The following is a 20,992-nucleotide window of genomic DNA, read 5'->3' on the forward strand; positions in this document are numbered from 1 at the left end:
AATTTTTTTGAATGACAGGGCCTGCTGAAAACCTTTTGGACGTTATAGACGTCGGAAGAACGCTCTGTGGACGTTTTGCGGGTGTCCACAAAACCTTTGAAAACCATATAGAACGTTCAAAAAACACTTTAACAATGTCTAAAAAAGTCATGTTATGACCCTTTCCAGAACGTTCAGAGAAGCTCTAATGTGAATTTCTTGTTTGCCGTAAAAAAAAAAAAAATAAATAAATAAATAAAAATATGTATGTGTATATATATATATATATATTTCAGTTTGTTTGTTTGTTTGTTTTTTTTTTTGGCTAACTCCTGTCGGGGTGTCGTCATTATTTTTGGCCAATGTTTTGGTATTTCATATATATATATATATATATATATGTATATATATAAATTATATATATATATATATATATATATATATATATATATATATATATATAATTGTTAGATTATACAGGCACAATCTGAGATCAATCTACCCTAATCCTATATAGTCTAGCAGCCAGAAAGGGTCCCCGTGCACCCACCCTAAAACAAAATTCTACGATATGTTCGAAGATCGTCAGAACCTGTATTTTCCGAATCCGGTTGTCGCCAGTGGAAAAAAAGGTTGCGCGCGCGTCTAATTTGCATATTTCTAAGATGGGCGCCGCCCGTTGCTAGGAGACGGATTATTTTTGAATAACTTTAGTTAGGAATAACAAATTACCATAAAAATGGTATCATTTTGAAGAGAATTAAATTTCCTACAAGCTGATACCCCATTTGATTGGATAAATAGATGTTGTCATGAAATATTAAGGAAGGAATTATGTTTTTTAGCATTTTTCTAAAAAGATCCGGAATTTGGTTATAATGTTCTTTTCCATACATTTAATATGCATTTACAAATAACATTTGAATTTTCCTATAATTATCCCCCAAACATAGCTATTATCATGTGAAAACGGCTTTCCAATACATCGATTCCTTTAAAAGTTACACGACATTAAAGGGGATATGGTTCAATAGGTTTTACAGCAATATCTAAGGGTTATAATGTCTCCGCGCGCAATTGCGTAGGTTCTGTATGTGGGGTTTGTTGTAGATCACTGCTATCTATTGATCAAATCTCATCGAAATCGGCGAAGAAAGAAAGAAAAATTACACTTTCTATTCCTTATATGAAATAAAAATGTTTTTTTCTATTCTGTGTTACCAAACTCAATCCATTCAGCTTCCCATATGAACAGTTTCTTGTCTTTTTGGATTCCCTCCAAGAACGTGAAATTAATCACAACTTATCTGATATTAAAAAGTTAAAGAAAAAACATTTTCGTGACAGTTTCCTCTTATTGGAAGATTAAAGCGAAAAAAAAGAAGAATCTTATGCTAAAAGCCCTAAGAAATAAAAAACTTGTTAAATGGCCTTTCAGAGTTTAAAATGAAACATGGCTATCTTATTTTTTCATAACAAAATGAAGGGAAGTATCTGTGTAGTTCATGTCGGCCCATACTGGGTTACATCATAAATTCTTCAGAAATGGTCCCCGTGCACCCCCCCCCAAAAAAAAATCTACGATAGGTCAAAGGTCAAAGATCAGGTGAAATACATGCTCTCCTATTCATCCAATTAAACCTAGGTCAAGGAAGGTGACCATTCAACACATTTGTGACAAACACGCCATTATAATATTTTGCCAATTTTGTGAAAATGTAATCACACATTGTCCACATGTACTATAGACCATTTAGGAGAATCATGCATTATGGCGGAGGCATACCAGTCGTCATAGCGACATTTCTAGTTTAATATTACAACGAAGATTACGACTATTATTAGCAGTTGGTAATTAAGTGGTGTACGAAGACTAACTCAAACAATACATCATTATATGAGTGGCTATAATGTACTACAATTGATAAAAACCCAATAAATCTGTTTTTTTTTTTCAGGTTATACAGTGCGTATCAAAAAAAGGTAATCCAACTTTGGCGGGCTACTACTTTACAATTGTCAGCTATGGAGAGCTCAATGTTTTAATTCTAATGATATCACAAACCATCGAAAGCTATGCTGCCGGCTGAAAGCAATAACAAATTTACTTCTTGTATATTATAGAAAGAATGGCCACGCGAAAGTAACAAGATTAATGCTCTGTTACTGGGAATTTGAAAACAATGATGACATTGTTTCCATTCCTGTTGTGTCGTTGGTTGTTGGCGTGTTTCCTTTCAAAGAGTGAAAGTAGTAGTAGGTTAATAGATGTCGGCGTTAAAGCTTGTACAATATAACAATAATGGTCAAAGCTTATTATTCCGAAGGTTCATTTTTTTTTCCCCAAAGGTTCGTTATTCCGGAGGTTCGTCATGATATAGATAAACGGGCCCAAATTAGTTATTGCTGAAAGCAATAACAAATTTACTTCTTGTATATTATAGAAAGAAAGGCCACGCGAAAGTAACAAGATTAAATGCCCTGTTACTGGGAATTTGAAAACGATAATGACATTGTTTCCATTCCTGTTGTGTCGTTGGTTGTTGGCGTGTTTCCTTTCAAAGAGTGAAAGTAGTAATATAGTAGGTTAATAGATGTCGGCGTTAAAGCTTGTACAATATAACAATATTGGTCACAGTTTATTATTCCGAAGGTTCATTTTTTTTCCCCAAAGGTTCGTTATTCCGGAGGTTCGTCATGATATAGATAAACGGGCCCAAATTTGTTATTGCTGAAAGCAATAACAAATTTACTTCTTGTATATTGTAGAAAGAAAGGCCACGCGAAAGCAACAAGATTAAATGCCCTGTTACTGGGAATTTGAAAACGATAATGACATTGTTTCCATTCAAAATTCAAAATGGTCACCTTCCTTGACCTAGGTCTAATTGGATGAATTTGAGAGCATGTATTTGGGGATTTTAGGACTTTAACTTGACTTTGGCCCTTTCTTAAGTTTATGCATTAAGTAATTTTCAAGGTATGGAGAAAAAGTGCAATTTTTGTATTGTATAGAAGATTGTTACCATTTTCATCTGGCCTTTGACCCTAAAATTCATAAGAGAATCACTGTCAGGCAGAACATGCATAAATATGTACTAAGTTTCAAGATGCCATGAGCCACTTCCGAGACATGGAGGAAGAAGCAAGTTCAGCACTTTCTCTTGATCTTTGATCTTTGACCTTTTTGGCAAAAAAAAAAAGAAATTGCCAGAGAATCTCTATTTTGGGTTATACATGCATACACCAAGTTTTAAAAAAAGTCCTGCTGGCATTGCATAAATATGAGGGAAATAGTAAAATTTTGAAGTGTTGCCCTTGACCTTTGACCCCATGAACCCCAAATTCCCTAGATAATCACTTCCAGTCAGTACATGCATAATATATACTATGTTCCATGAAGATACCTTGAACAATATCCAAGATACAGAGAAAAAAAGTAAAATTTTAACATTTTCACTTGACCTTTTCACATTTATTTTGACCTTAACCTTATCACCCCAAACTTTTACCAGTGAATTTTAATTAGGTAATACCTGTATACACTAAGTTTCAAGAAAATATCTTTAGGCATTGCAGAGATATGAGCGAAATAGTGAAATTGTAAGCATTTTACCTCGACCTTTTGACTTTTGACCTTGAGCATGTGCACCCAAAAGTTGATAGGCAGAATTTCACCCCCAATACACATACATGCCAAATTTCAGGTTTTTTTTTTTGTTTTTTTTGTTTGTTTGTTTTTTGTTACGCTGTCCGCAAAATTCATTACGGACGGAGAGAAGGACGGACGGAAGGACGGACAACCCGAAAACATAATGCCTCCGGCACCACTTCTTGGCGGAGGCATACAAAAGAATCTAGATTACATAGGTGAAGTAATCTTTGAAGATATGTAAATATTGATATGTACGGTATTGAAACTGTCGTGTTGATTATCCTTATGGTAAGTTACCACTCTCGTGGAATTCACTAAAAGCTGGGTCCACTTTCTCGATTCGCCCGAAATCGTGGTCTTACTCGGGGACTAATCGTGCTGATCATCAGATAATCAAATCTTGATGTCAGTCAAAGACATTGTGTTGATCGTAGTAATTTTTCGAACAGTCCAATAATTCTTCTACGATCAACACGATTACCACCATAGACCTCAATATGTGATAAGCCATGATAAGATCACCACGGTCACTCGTAGACTAAGAATCGATTTGTGGTAGATAGTATACATGTATTAGCATATCGAGACTCGCGACAATGGCAACCTAGTGAAAGTGTTTAACGTGCAATGTCAATAATCTTTTGGGTATCGATAATGCACATTTATATAGTTACTCTATCTAAAAAGGACCGGCGGACGAGTAGGACATGGATATCTGAAAACATTGGATGGTGTATTTAATTCATGCATGAGTTAAAATGTTATTCCAGCGGAACTTACATGCGCTCTAAAAGTGGATTGCACGTCAGATGCGCCTGTAGCAGATACACTTCAAATCATTTTAGCAACTAATTTCTGTGGAAAACATGAAAATATTGTATTCGTTGTGGTTAAACATTTACACTCTGAATATGTCTAATGTTTAACACATTAGTCATACACATACATCCTTGAACACAAACACACACAACACAAAAGTATACAAACCTGCATAAATATAAACGTGATATATATATATATATATATATATATATATATATATTTATATATAGATATAGATATATTATATATACATAGTTATAGTATATACATGCACACATACATACATACACGCATGCATAGTTAATGTTCCCTCAGACATTTCCCTCATGTTTTATAGATCCATGCATTAAGGTCTACTTAACCATAACATTTTTTTTTCTCTCTCTCTCTCATTTTTGTATAATATTGATTATTAGTCACTCCTAACGGATTTAACAACCAAGTTTACGTTGTATTGCATTTAAATCAACCCATGTAATAAAGTTAAGTGCATGAAATCATTTTCTATAAAAAAAAAAACCACAGAATTTGAAAGCGACTGGATTTGACTTGCAACTATTCGTTTTTATCAATGCCATTCCTTGGTATTTGTAATCTATCTTTTAGTTTCTTGGCAATAATAAACGTATGAGCAATATGTTTAAAAACCATCAGGCGAACCACCAAAGAATGAGAACACGTAAGTGCGATCTTATCTTAAAAAAATAAATTGATTTCATGCTAGAGCATGGTGAGAAATATTTCGCTTGTGCGGTATACATGTAACTCTTATTTCGACATCTAAATAAAGCATTCGAGTTTGATGTTCCATGAATGCATTAATGGCGTATTGAATAAATTCACGAAATTCATGACTGAGCTCATTTCCCCTGCATGAATGCCTGTGTGCGATACTGGAGGTGTGAGTATGTGTGTGAAGATGATCAGAAGAATGAGAGTTGATGAAGAGAAGTTTGATTAATATCGATATGTTGGAAACCCCTATCCAGGTAAGCCCGTTTCGGCCGTCATGAAATTACACCTCTCGTAAGGCCTTCATTCTATTTGATGAAAAAAGACGTAAACTAAAAGTGAAGCTGAGTAGATCAAAGGTGATAGCGAATAAAAAATTTAATTTGTTTTCATATTCTACAAGATTTAATGATATTTAATCAATAATTTGGATGTAAGAAGTGATAGGGTCTCATACTTGCAATGATTATTATAGTATTACACGCGTTACGCAAGTGCGGAAGTCGACATTACCCTTAAATTTCTGTATAACCGTATTGAACCTTTTCCCTTTAATGTCGTAACTTTTTAAGAAATTGGTGTATTTAATAGCCGCTTTCACAGAATAATACTTATCTATGGGGTTTAACTTAAGGAAAATTCCGATGTTATTTGTAAACAGAAATTAAATGTATGGAAAAAACATTACTGAAATCTGTATTTCTTGGGAAAAATGTATTTAAAAAAATCCTTCCTTCCTTAGTATTTCATAACAACAACTATTTATTACATAAAACGGGGTATTAACTTGTAGGAAATCTAATTCTCTTTAATATGATACAATTTTTGTGGTAATTTGATATTCTTAACTAAAGTTATTCAAAAATAATCCGTATCCTAGCAACGGGCGGCGGCCATCTTAGAAGTATGCAAATTAGACGCACGCGCAACCCTTTTTTCCGCTGGCGACAAGCAGATTCGCAAAATACAGGTTCTGACGATCTTCGAACACATCGTAGATTTTTTTTTTGGGGGGGGGGGGTGCACGGGGACCATTTCTGAAGAATAGTAACCCAGTATGGGCCGACATGAACTACACAGATACTTCCCTTCATTTTGTTATGAAAAAATAAGATAGCCATGTTTCATTTTAAGCTCTGAAAGGCCATTTAACAAGTTCTTTATTTCTTAGGGCTTTTAGCATAAGATTCTTCTTTTTTTTTCACTTTAATCTTCCAATAAGAGGAAACTGTCACGTCAAATTTTTTTCTTTAACTTTTTAATATCAGATAAGTTGTGATTTTGGAGGGAATCCAAAAAGACAAGAAACTGTTCATATGGGAAGCTGAATGGATTGAGTTTGGTAACACAGAATAGAAAAAAAAAAACATTTTTATTTCATATAAGGAATAGAAAGTGTAATTTTTCTTTCTTTCTTCGCCGATTTCGATGAGATTTGATCAATAGATAGCAGTGATCTACAACAAACCCCACATACAGAACCTTGCATGATACGCAATTGCGCGCGGAGACATTATAACCCTTAAATATTGCTGTAAAACCTATTGAACCTTATCCCCTTTAATGTCGTGTAACTTTTAAAGGAATTGGTGTATTGGAAAGCCGTTTTCACATGATAATAGCTATGTTTGGGGAATAATTTTAGGAAATTTCAAATGTTATTTGTAAATGCATATTAGATGTATGGAAAAGAACATTATAACCAAATTCCGTATCTTTTTAGAAAAATGCTAAAAAAACATAATTCCTTCCTTAATATTTCATGACAACAACTATTTATCCCATCAAATGGGGTATCAGCTTGTAGAAAATTTAATTCTCTTCAAAATGATACCATTTTTATGGTAATTTGTTATTCCTAAATAAAGTTATTCAAAAATAATCCGTCTCCTAGCAACGGGCGGCGGCCATCTTAGAAATATGCAAATAAGACGCGCGCGCAACCTTTTTTTCCGCTGGCGACAACCGGATTCGGAAAATACAGGTTCTGACGATCTTCGAACATATCGTAGAATTTTGTTTTAGGGGGGGGGGGGGGTGCACGGGGACCCTTTCTGGCTGCTAGACTAATACAATAATTACCCAGACCCTGTTCCTTATGTCCTACCACCTATACCTGTTCCCAGTTGATGTGTCTATATCACATTCTTTAACAGGCAAAAGATGTTGTAACGCGTGAAGATATGGTAACTGAAATGAAATCACTCGTACCTTAATTACGTCCATTAAATTGTAAATACCTCTTCATAACACAATTCGAAAATTGTAAATAACCATTACTGAACAATAACGTATGTACAATTTTTAACATGGTTAGAAAGTTTGAACCCAGCGTAAATCCTTTAGATTTCAATGTCTTTTACATGTATACTCTGTTTCCACTAATTTTGAAATTTTAGATTTTCTTATTTGAATATCCATAAATACGCATGAATATTCTTGATTTAGGAACCAATGACAAAGACGTAGCGGAGTAAATAAAAACGTGTTTTAAACGTCCGTGAAAAAGGAAGTCGACCAAAAACGTTTTGATGGACGTTTTTAATGACGAAGACGTGTTTGAACAGACACAATAAAAACGTTAATTGTGTAACGTCCATTGACGTTTTTAAAATGTTTTCCAAAAAAAAAAAAAAAAAAAGACTGCTTGCGGTAAATGCTAAGTCCAAACTTTGGCGTTATATTACATGTATGTACGTTTTAAAAAAGTCCATTTTAGATGAAGACGTACGGAACTTCAAAAAAATAATAGAGGAAACGTTCAGAAAACATGTGTTTGCTGGGCTGGCATTGCCAATTTCCCATGGGAAATAGGGACCAAAGTTCTTGTTCTCTGATCGAGGCTCGTTCAAAACATTTTACTCCAGTGTTCCAACTTATCGGGTGATGTTCTTTCTTCCGAATATTCGTTTATCCGAAAATGACATTAAAGATTCTCTATTCTAAAGGTACGCTGAATTCCCTATACAAAAGACTTACCAATATCGTTCATAAATCCGCAAATGAAAAAGATTCGTCAATCCAGAAATGAATAGGAGGTGTCTAACAAACCTCGGAATTACGAATCTAACGAACCTTCGAAATTATATGAACCGCAATGTTTTCAGATGAACGAACCATCGTAATTATACGAACCTTTTTTTTTTTTTTTTTTTTTTTTAGCTCACCTGAGCCGGAGGCTCAAGTGAGATATTGCGATCGCTCTTCGTCCGGCGTCCGTCGTGCGTCGTGCGTAAACTTTTTACATTTTCATCTTCTTCTTGAGAACCCACGACCGATTTTCACCAAACTTGGCAAGTAGCACCACCTGCCCCACCTGGGGGCCCCCTAGAGGGGCCCAACCCCCCCCCCCCCAAAAAAAAAAAAATAAAAAATAAAAAAATAAAAAAATAAAGGAATCTTTAAAAAAAAATCTTCTTCTGTGGAACCAGAAGTGATAGAGCTAAGTTAATACTGTTAGTTGGCACATTGATGACGGTAGTTTCAAGTTTGTTCATGGCGGAATCAGAGGTGCCCCCCTTGGGATTCAGGAAAGGGGGTGGGGAGGGGTCCTAATGGGGGCCCAAATTGTACATTTTCATCTTTTTCTTGAAAATGTCATGATGATTTTTCTCCAAACTTGGCAGTTAGTATCCCTAGGGGGATAGAATCTCATTCTCATCATATGGGTACCATGTCCTACCTGGGGGCCCCAGGGGGCCTAAAGTGGGACCTAAATTGGGACCTAAATTGTAGATTTTCATCTCTTTCTTGAAAACCACATGATTAATTTATACCAAACTTTGCAGTTAGCATCCCTAGGGGGAAAGAATCTCAATTACTTCAAGTGGGCACCATACCCCACCGGGACCCCCAGGGGACCCAACTTACCTCCAGTACGGAATCTTTAAAGATTTTTTTTTTTTTTCTAGAACCAGAAGTGATCGAGTGATTAATATAATGAGTCAGTATATTGATAACTGTTTGTTTCAAGTTTGTTCATGTCAGACTCAGGGGCTCAAAGTGTTTGAATGGGCACCATGCTTTCTTTGGGGGCCCCAGGGGACCCAAACCTCCTAAATTAAGGAATATTCAATAATATTCTTCTCTAGAATCAGAGTGATGCAACCTGTATAGTCCAACTTTCTATAAAGTACAATGTATTTTGCAGGTATTTTTACCAGTGTGATTGAATGTGCAAATGAACACTATGCCCCCAGCTCTCAAAGCTGCCCCGCCCCAAGTTTCCAATGTTCTCAGGTAAGAGTATGCAAGAATGCATGGAAGGTGAACTTGTGATACTCGGGTGAGTGTCACTGCAAGCCATATTGTGAATTGTCAAACTTTGCTGTTCTCAACGCACATATTGTTATCACACCATGGTTCTTTTCTCACCTCGTGCATGAATATAAGAGTGGGAACTGTACACAAATTACGTGCCAAAACTTTGTTTAAGTAAAAAACGATTATGTTTCTCCATTGACCTGCTCACGTCTGCTACACATGTTACAAGGTCAAGGACGAATACAATGTTGTCATGCATAGTGGGGTAACTAGATTTCAGATTGTAACTATTACTATGCTGTGAAGGAGTTGTGTCTGCATGTGGGTGTCTTTTCAAATATTGAGCAATTTGGTATCAGTTGTTTTGGACATTCCGAATGTTTTCCATGTGATGTTAAAGGGACATTCTAGATGATTTAATTTTACAGTAAATTGATAGTGTCATCTATATAGTGGCCTATATATTTTTGGTTTTATTAGATGGTCCTAGAGCAAACAAACCAACATCCTGAAAAAACTCAAAACACATTATCCCAATAACTAAAAATTGTAACTCTCTGTTTTTGTCTCCTCGAATTAAATAGATAAAAGAACGTATCATCTTTCTTTTTTTTTTCTTTCCTTTTTTTTTTGATTAAAAAATTCCCAAATATTCCATTGAAAATGTGCACCAAATCATTGAATTTGAATTCTAAAATGCAAAAACTCCCTTGTATGGGAGGGGGATACCCTCCCTCCACTCAATATCTGCGCTCGCTTGCTTACATTTTCCCCAAGTATTGAACATTATATAAATCGTGCATATACCCTATGAAAACATTACTGCCATGAATGTGACTCGGTCTCTTTCGCTCGTTTTCAGAAAGTGATAAACCTGCATGAAAGAGGTATTCCCCAATCCTCTTCAGCAATGAAATGGAAATGAAATAAACAAATGAAATATAAAGAAGGATGGCTGAACTTCATATAATTAGAATTATAAGTTTATCGATTTTCAGTGATGATCATCAACAACAGATTGTGTTTTTGTCATGTGAGTTTTACAAATGTTGCATTGAGTTGGTTAGAAATTATGCTCACCCATTTATGCTTGCTTGGTTTGGGTTTAAGTTACAGATTAATTTGAATATAATGTGCAGATGTGATAGATGCAACAGGTTTGTAACAAGTACACAAGTTATTAGCACAGCATAAACTGAAATGCATCTGTTTGTATTCATAAAATTGAGAGTAAAATGATATGGCTGTCATACATTTTTTCCATTCGTGTTGAAAATCTGAAAGGCCAAAGTGAGTATCTCTGCTTTTTTTTTTTCTGCTTCTTCTTCTTCTTCAACAGTCGATGTTTAGATCCAATCGTGGCAGTGCAGAAGGCTACTTTCTGGCTGGAGGAGCAATGTTATGGCTTCCTGTGAGTAAAGTTTTATCTTAGCAGGTGGTGCAAACACATCAGATTACTGTTTTAAAATGACCAGCATTACTAACATAATAATCATATTCATGTCCGTTATTGATCTTTTTGATGATTTCATGAATGATTTTCATTATTCCAAGAGTTCATTTTGAAAAAAAAAGAATCGGAAATTGAAATAGGATTCATTATTCTAAAACACACAAATTCCAAATCACCTAAATGTTTATTAATATTAAATTGAAATAAGGCTCGTTAATCCATACAATTTTGTGATGTTATTTCAAGGGTGCATCAGTCTGCATATTAAATGGGATTAGTGTGTTATGCAACCAATTTCAAGGTGGTATGTAGGAAATGAAAGTGTTTTATCATGATATATCAGGCAGTATATATCTGCTAATGTCCATGCTTTTGCTATCTCAGAGCCTTGTCTTCATTATGTGTCAAATAAATGTATGATAATGGACAAAACTGCACAATGATTTGCTCATGTGTTTACTCAAGAATATTGATTATTATATCAAGAAATCATCATCATTATGTTTTCTGTTGTTGTACGGGTGCCATTTTGCTGACAAGATATTTGTTTGTGTTTATAAACCAATTGCCTTTTAAGAATGCATTGTTTATTTGACTCTCAATCTGTGCTACAGTGAACTACATCCTCCCCATGTGTGCAATCATAGTACCAGTAATTGCTTGTTTGAGAATAAGTCCCCCATATACAATTTATGTTCCAATCATAGGTGGGAGCCTCTCTCTTTGCCAGCAACATCGGCAGTGAACACTTCATCGGTTTGGCTGGCTCTGGAGCGTCTTCAGGGTTGGGCGTTGGTGCCTTTGAGCTCAATGTAAGTGGTGCTCATTCCTCTGTATTTTACAAAATGAAGTGGGAGAAGACCAAGAGAAAAGAAGTCCTCTCTTTAGTTTGATTGCACAAGGGCTTAAATCAAGCCTGGTCCAATGGAAAAAAGACAAACTTTGTGTTGGTGGGTGTTGATAAACTCTCAGTGTTAACATAATTTTGAAGCACCAGATGATGTTGATAAATAGATAGATAGAGAGATAGATTGATAGATATATATAAAGAGATAAACATAAAGAAAGGTAGATAGATTGATTGAAAAGTAGATAGATGGATAGATAGATAGAGATAGATAGATTGATGTAATTATATGCAAATAGATGGATAAAAATTACTATAGGTTGATAGTTCAAAATGTAGATTTAGGTGGGTAGAAAGATCCACAGATATACATAAAGATCAATAGGTACACTGTAGGTAGATGGATAGATATATATTAATTATCATGTAGAGATTTATATCAATTCAGACACTGCATAGGCAAATAGATATAACTAGGTAGATACATGATAAGGTAAAAGACAGGTAGGTAAGCAACTATTAATAGGTACACAGATAAACAGATAGATAGACATAAAAAGATAATTGATATGAGATAAGTACAAAATATATAAAGTATATAGATGGATAGATTTTCTGATAATTTGATGGATATATAGAAAAATGAAATATGACAAAAAGGAAGGAAAAGGAAGGGGCAGAAAAAAAGCAAGTGTGAATATTTGCAGAAAGATTAGCCCTATTCAGTCCTGAAAATAGTAGAGCATTTGGAAGTTCACATGTGAGCTCTCAATGAGTGTAGCTCTCCATTCGCCATTTCTCTGCTTTGACTGCACCGACAGAAAAAGATAGAAAGAGTGTGTGTTTGTGTGTGTGTGTGTGTGTGTGTGACAGAGAGAGAAAGAGAATGGGGGAGGGGAGCTTTTTCCTATGTATGTGTTTGCAGAGGAGCCAGGAAATAAACGGCTTTGTCTGGAATTGTAAATGTATTGGTGAGCTTTTGCCTTCACCATAAATGAAAAAAGATGTATGAAAGCTTCAAGCTTTTTGCAGTGATGCATTGTTGTTGTTGTTGTTGTTGTTGTTGTTGTTGTTGTTGTTGTTGCAAAGAAAAGAAGATGCCCTGGTCATCACAACAAGGGCACCTTGTTGAAGGAAAAGACTTGAAAGTGCATGTGTTCCAGTTCTTCAGCCCCATGTCTTCTGCCTCAGTATAGGGCTTGAAAGACATTTTTCAAGCAGTTCGCTTTTATAGATGTTGTTGAAGTGAGACATAGGGACATAATTGAACTTTTTGATGACAGCAATATTTGAAGAGCAGATTTCACAAAATGTTTGCAGAGGGTATGTGGTATAGACACATCAAATTTTCTTGTCGAATAAGGGGTCTATAATCAGTATGAGTATTGACACAATTTATCTGACTTTGCCTTGAATACTGCATTATTCATGTAGTGGCCACAGTAATATAAAATTTTTATTGGACAGCGGGGAAGTCATGTTGATAACGTTAATGCACATAAATGATCTGATGAGTTTTTAGGAGAACCTCAAGGCGGTATAAATAACATGTGTGATATCGCCACCTCCCCCTGCTATCACAATAAAAAAAAAAGAAGCTTTTACATTTAACCTGTTGGGTACGATTTGCTACGCATTTCCCATGGACACCTGCCCTAATATTCTTGGGACTCGTCTTCATCAAGTTTAAAAATATCTTTCCTCCAAATTATGTTGATCTGAAGGATATTATTAATGCCCTGCAGTGTAGGATAGATAGATCTACATCTTTGGACAACATACTGTAGCCATGTGATAGGCTTTGGCCATCTGAAAGCATGAGCCAAAAACCAAATTTCTTCTGGGGAAAGAGAGAGAGAAAAGACAAACAAACAAGCGGACAATCCGGAGAACTGACCCAAAGATGAAATCAATTTTATAGGCTATTTCTTGCAATTTTAGGATAGTGTGTAAGAACTAGTACTGTGCAAAGCAAAGTGAAAATACTTGAACAAACAAATGCATGTATATGAATGACATTGCGGGCCTTTTGTGTGGAACCATGCCTTGAGCAATCTTACTTTATCACTGCAAGGCCACCAAAGAGAAGTCCTACTTGCAAGCAAATAGTGGGAAGCCTTTTTTGATGAACAGAGAAATAAGTCAGCATTGAGAAATTCCACAGTCTTTTGTAGGTTTCTCAAGCTGTGGTAGATCATTTTTAGTACTTCTGTGCTTCTGATTGTGTATGTTAACTCATTGGTCTGGCAAATATCATCTTCATACTTCCATAATTTTGAAAGAAGACACCTGAGTGTGAAAGAAAAAGGTTACTACAAATCCACTTGTCTGCTTTCCTGATTCAGATAAAACTCAAAATCGAGCTACACGTTTGTATCAAAATTTAGATAGACACTTGCCCATGTTATACTGATAGTATGGCCCTGGCCAGGTTGTCATTGTTAGATATTTTTTTTAAAACTTAACTTTATCATAGATGTTACTCAGTTGTACAAAGTACTGACCTTTTCTATTTTTATGTCAGTAGTAAGAGAATTGCAATTTGGCAAAAAACAAAAAAACAAAAACCAAAACAAACAAACAAACAAAAAACAAAACACCCCCTAAAAAAAGCAAACAAACAGAAACAAATACTACACAGGAAAGATATAATTACTTTTGTTACTGTGTCCAAATTATGTGATTATTTGCTATTTTGTACAGCAGTCCCAGTTTATAATACAATGTTTAGAATTTATTAATACCATTGACAAAATAAAGTGTGTCTGTGTGTGTGTGTTTGTGTGTGTGTGTGTGTTTGTCATATCAATTAGCAGACATCCATACTCAAGAAGCTGTGGCTGAGGAAATCTGTATAGAGATTTGTTAAAAGAATATGTGAAAATCTCTGCTGTGGGAGAAAACAACAATTTTGTGCTTGAATGACTATATACAGGTGAGCTCTTTTCATTCAAATGGTAGGCTCCTATCCTTTGGTGTAATCATGTCAAAACTGTTCTTTTCAAACTAGGATTACAAGGAAAGTGTGCAGTAGCTACTACCATCTGTTTTATGTGTGTATATTTCTATGTTTTGGGAGAGCATGTATGTAGATCAATATACAGAAGTGTAGATCTTTGGTGTAGTTGGGTATACATTATGTTGTGGAACTGTATGATTAAAGTAGGTTTACAGTAGGTTCCATTTGAATGCCATAAAAATTTCAGTTTGCCATGTAAATATGCCGACACTCTTGAACTTTGAAATGTTCGGTATACATTAGTTTTTTGTTTTTTTTTCACTGGCTTTCCTTCAACAAGGAGAAAAGTTGTGACTAAAGCATTTGTGAAATTAATCTTTTCAGAAGTAGTGTCATTTCCTTCTTTAACTTCACTTAAAAACAGTGATTCACACCTAAACAAACAGTCATATCAAACACTCATGTTGTGATTAAAATTTGTGCCACAACTATAAACTGGAACAATACAGGTTCTGAGTAAAAGACTTATCCCATATTTTTTTTTTTATTTTTTTTTTGCGTGCAGGTTTTGGAAATGAAGCAAAATGTGGAATCTGCTGTCTTTTTAAAGATGCCAAAAGCAGCAGGATGAGCCACAAGAGAGAAAAACAAAAATAAAACAGTAAACAAAATGGAAAATGCTGACCATGACAATCGTATCAACACTAACAAAGATGAATAAAGACAATATAGAGACTATGGTGGAAAAGGAATTGTTGACTTGAGCTAAGGAAATGAATGTCCACAGCGACCAGTGTGATGAAAAATTACACAAAACTGAAGAAAAGACTTTTTGGATTAATCACTTACTATCAAAGAAATCATTTATTACCTTGTTTTGATTTATTGCTGCATATCAACATAGGCATACACTTAAAATGAATCAGAAAGATAAAAGTAGAATAGATATGTATGATATATATCTCCCTTAAATGCTCTTTAAAATCTTCCAGATTTTGATGTCTGAATATTTTGTAGACTTGAATGGAGATGGGCCCAACTTGTGAGATTCTGCATCATTCAAAACCAAATGCTGTTCATGGAAGTAGTGTCACACACTATAGATAGAATAACCAGGAGATGTTAATAAATACATTTGCACTATCAGAAAGAGAAGTTAGTAATCCTGTAAAAATGGATATTTTGGTGTGAGTAATTTTATCATGCTATGCGAGTAAGATGATACTTACTCATTTCTAATTCCACAGAATCACAACATTAATTTCGTAAACATATGGCATGCAAAAATATTTGTGTGCTTTTATTTTTGCGCTAGCGTCAGGTTGCGCGAAATCCACACCACAAAAGTTTACTTTTTCGGTAGACTGTGCTCACTTCTCCATGATTTCCCCTGCCATTTTCACACCCCCAGGCCATCATCATACTCCAGCTGATGGGATGGCTCTTTCTACCGGTGTATCTGGCCGGTGGAGTCTACACCATGCCGGAGTACCTCCAGAAGCGCTTCGGTGGGGTGCGGATCCGGATGTACGTGGCCATCCTCTCCCTCATTCTCTACATCTTCACAAAGATTTCTGTGAGTACTTATGCTTGAGGGCTTGTAGGGAAAGGAAAGAGTGGAAGAGGGAATGTTCATGTAGGTCAAGTGGAAAGACTATCGATAGAAGATGAGATTTTCTTCTGGCAGTTACCTTCTCCGTCATCATCATGATCGCTGTGAGGAAATATCAATCAAAGCCTGTTTTATTGATTTAACTGCTGAAGCGTGTTAATATACAGTATGTCCCCCCAAAAAATACAATAGGATTTTTGCATTGATAAGTTCTAACGTGATTAAACTGTCTGAATGCTATTTCAGGGTCTAAAAATATAACATCTTACCTATGTTTTGCAGAAAACCCCATTCAATTTGGTTAAGTGGTCACAGAGAAGTGTGAATTGTTGTGAAGCATGTCGTGGATGTGATTCTTCCAAGTTTAGCACTTGGATGCTCTTGGAACTGCACAATGGACAGAACTTGGAGGGAAAAGATTCCTGACATGCTCTACAAAAATCCTAATTTCTCTTTGACCACTAAAGCAAATCAGATGGGGTTTTCTGCAAGACGTGGATAATAAGTTATAGTTTCATACCCTGAAATTGTATTTGGATTGATTCACTATTTTTAAAGTTATCATTGCGGAGGGTCCCATTGTAATTTTTGAGGGGACATACAGTATATATGCATATTTTTATATGGTATGTACTCATCAATGTTGTTAGGAAATACTCATTCACATTATACTCTTGCTCAAGATTTCTAACAAAGCTGCATTGCCATGCACGTGGTACACTGTATATACTCATCATCACGTGATATGTACTCATCAATATTGCTAAGAAATACTCATTCGCCATTTTTGCTCCTTCTAACAAAGCCATTGAAAGTTCATTAAATTCCTTGTAACTTGCTTCTCATGAAGTTCCTTACATCTTCTATTCACCGAAACTATTCTTTGATCATAACCACTGAAGAATGTTGACCCTCGAAATAAGAATTTTCTGAGATGAATTTACAGTTCGAACAATCATCCAATCATATTGATTTTAAATTCATTATGTAGGCTGCTTTGCTGGATTCACAACATTTCACATGACCACCTAGCCCGACCAGCACCATTAAACTTCCTCACAGCAACAGCTAGGGCTGTGTATAGTTGATCACCCAAAATGAGTTACAAATTGCATGAGTACTTAGATTGGCTCTTTTTTTTTTTTTTTTTTTTGCTCTCCTCGTGTTGTAAATTTTAACTTGAAGAATGTATGTCTTGATTTTCTCCTCCTAGTCAGTGCTAATGACTTCTACTTACAGCAGAAACATTCTAAATTTACAGAGTAAACATCTTGTGATGATGATATTTGTGTCACATTACAGTACATTCACCTCATGGGTTGTTGTTGTGTGGTTTTGTTTTTGTTTTGTTTTTTGCAAATATTGCTATATTTACATCTTCTCGACCCCTCCCGTGGAAGTTATGCAACATTGGGGGCACCTACCTTTGATTCACTTGGTGCTGGTGCCATTAACATTTGGTCATATTATTCTAACCTACACTTCTTCCTTTGTTCAGTTGTTACCTTGCATCAGTCTCCATGGGGAAATGAGAAATACATCAGTGCCTGTAATGAACATAGGAATATGTGGAAAAAAAAACCCTCAAGATTCTTATCAGCATTGTTAGTCTGTTACTTAATCAATAAGCTATTTCACACCTGTTACCTTTTTTGTGTTGTTTTGTTTTGGTCTGGTAGAGCTACGAAATGATCTGCCGTACATGTGACCACTGAAATTTAATGGCTTGTGAAACAACCTTAAGAAAGTTGTTGGATTTGTCAGTGTGAGAAACTGAAGTCTCAGACAAAAATACCCGTTTTACAGTTCAGTGAAGTGTTCAGACTGTTTGAAGAACACAATTTCTCTGTGTCCTATAATATTCTGCAAGATAATGGTTTTTAATGATTTCATTTATTTTCTTGTAATGTGTCACCACATAGTTCCGTATCTGTAAGTGTATTGATTATATAGTTATGTGTTTGCACACATGTGCGTTTGTGTGTGTGTGCATTGTGTGTTCTGAAAATGTATGTATTGCAAGGAATTGAGTATTTACTGTCTGAGATTACACCATGAATTCATTTTTTCATCATTTGATTAATTTCCTGTGATGCCACACTAAACTTATTGCATTTTGTGGCTCCATTTTATTCTTTGAGATGTACAAGGAGGTTTTTTACAGGTACTTTGTTCTATCATGAGCCAATAATGTGACTAAGATTTTCTTATTCATCTAATCATGTGAATTCTTTTTGTATGCCAAGAAAAAGGCATCAATTGTGGCTTTTTTATTTTGTATCTTTATGTTTGTGTGTATGTGTGTGTGTGTGTGTATGTACTTTTTATTGCAGTTGTACACTATCTGCATTTTTAAACAATAAACCATTGAGCGGGCCATGGAATGTTTTTTTCTAGGGTTAGGGGTGGGGGAATCAAGGGTCAATGTATCAGAATTGTTTTGTTTTGTTTTTTGAAGAGCCAAAAGTGGGGAGGGGGACTGCAACCTCCCCCTCCCCCCCCCCTTCCCCAGCAAATGAAAGGAGAGATGTTATTTGTCACAGGTATGGTGTAAAGATCAGACATTCCATCATACATTGTAAGACATCCACTGGAAACAGATATAAAGTTGCTGTGGGATTAAAGTTTTAATGGGAAAGAGGGGGGGGGGGGTCAGATTTTGCCTTTGCACTCTATTAAAGTGGAATCAGCTTGACCTAGCTTTTAGTGGCCTGCAGTGAGACAGTATGTCCATTCATGACTGTAATGCTAATGCTATAAGCAGTAGGGCTTATATTTCAGTCTGTGAATGCAGACTAGTGTCAGTGGTCACAAGCTGTGCTTGAGTGACTGAACACGAGACCACAAAAGTTCAGCTGAAAAAAGAATGTAGGGCAATGTAGTTTTGCAGTATCGTAGCTGTTCTTTGGCCACATCCCAGTTTGGCACGAAAAGAATTATGGGTTGATCAGATTTTTTTGCTATTGTTAATGCTTTTGCAGAGAGTAAATTGAAGTCGGTCATCTCTTCTAGGTAGGTTTCTGAGCTTCTGAGCTTCTAGGTGGGTTTGGAATTAGGAATTGCTGATTCCAAGTTCAGTAATTCCAGCTGAATTGTCTGGCAAATTCATTTTGCATTCGGTGTTGGAATAGGGTGTCGATCCCATGACATGCACCTGCTTAAAACTGAGACAATTCATCCATACCCACAGGAAGCGCACAAATATGTGGATAATTTCGACCATATAGGGTCGGGAGCTACCAAGTCTCCCGCATTCTGCGTGACACCCACGCATTTAGGGTCCGTCTCACGATCTCACGCATGGCACCCATTTTTCTCACGCATTGGCCGGGATCGAGCATAGGTCAAAGGATTAACGTGATAGTTGCAATTGAAGGTATATATCCCTTTCGTCTTTCAAAATAAGTAAAAAATAGTCACTTAAGTATGCACCAGATCGCACCATTAAGAGCTAAAAATTGAAAAAGCTCCATGCCGTGCTCCTGATCCCCCCCACTCAGTCGCTTCGCTCCCTCGCTCGCGCCAAGGACGCCAACACCGAGGATGCCAAGTCGTGAAAATCTCACGCATAAAAATTTTTGGAACTTGGCATCTCTGAGAGGGTCAGAGGTCAAGGGTCAAAGGACAGATTAAAATTAAAATGCTTTTTTTTCATTTATTATTGAAATTAAACTTTTTCTCCATATCAGCACCTTGAAAATTACTTAATGCATAAACTTATAAAAGGGTCAAAAGTCAAGTAAAAATCCTCAAATCCCCAAATACCTGTACTCATAGACAATATAGCCATTCATTCCATTAAACCTAGTTCAGGGAAAGTAAACATTCAACACAGTTGTGACAAATGTGTCATTTTAATGTTTTGCCAATTATGTGAAACTGTCATCACACATTGTCAAGACATTGTACTATAGACCTATGAGGAGAACCATGCGTTATTGCGGAGGCATACCAGTAGTCACCATAGCGACATTTCTAGTTTGTGTGTGTGTGTGTGGGTGTGTGTGTTTGTGTGGGTGTGTTTGTGTGGGTGTGTGTGTGTGTGTGTTTGTGTGGGTGTGTGTGTGTTTGTGTGGGTGTGTGTGTGTAGTGTTTGTGTGTATGAGAAATTATCCACATATTTGTGTGCTTCCTGTGGGTATGGATGAATTGTCTCAGGTTTAAGCGGGTGCATGTCACAAGACCAACACCCTGGAGTCATACAGCATATAATGAGTTATAGAGCCGATGAGTCATACAGCCCATGAGTTTGACACAAAGCAAACAAGGCCCATGAGACCGACACATTAAACCTTGTGTTATATCTGTTGAACTTGTGAGTTGTTTTTATCTAGTGTTGGTCTCATGGGCTTTATTTGCCCAGTGTCTGACTTGTGGGCTGTAACAGGACTCGTGGCTGTATGACTCTTGGATTTTGGTCTTGTGGGATGACCAAGTTTTAACTACCCTGCCTGTGTGTGGCTGTGTGTGTTTTGCCGTGTACCTGATATTCAATACCTTATTGTATTTGTATATCTATATATTTTTGTCCCCGCCGAACGAGTTCGAGCAGGGGACTATGAAACGGGCTCCGTACGTGTGTGTGTCCGTGTGTCCGTCTGTGCGTCCGTGTGTCCGTCCGTCCGTGCGTCCGTGTGTGATCAAAATGTTCAAAATGCTACTCCTTCGCC

General features: G+C 36.1%; 1 protein-coding gene across 1 annotated transcript in view; it reads left to right on the plus strand.

Moving 5' to 3' along the window:
• The window catches only part of LOC140229052 (sodium/glucose cotransporter 4-like), a 63,640-nt gene that overhangs the window by 13,485 nt on the left and 29,163 nt on the right, over positions 1 to 20,992 (plus strand). The window contains exons 2-4 of the mRNA XM_072309313.1: positions 10,791 to 10,862; positions 11,612 to 11,716; positions 16,122 to 16,286. Of these exons, the coding sequence (XP_072165414.1) occupies positions 10,791 to 10,862; positions 11,612 to 11,716; positions 16,122 to 16,286 (342 nt within the window). The remainder of the gene's footprint in view (positions 1 to 10,790; positions 10,863 to 11,611; positions 11,717 to 16,121; positions 16,287 to 20,992) is intronic.

The sequence above is a fragment of the Diadema setosum genome, chromosome 5 (genome assembly GCF_964275005.1).
Source record: "Diadema setosum chromosome 5, eeDiaSeto1, whole genome shotgun sequence".
Taxonomy (NCBI): Eukaryota; Metazoa; Echinodermata; class Echinoidea; order Diadematoida; family Diadematidae; genus Diadema; species Diadema setosum.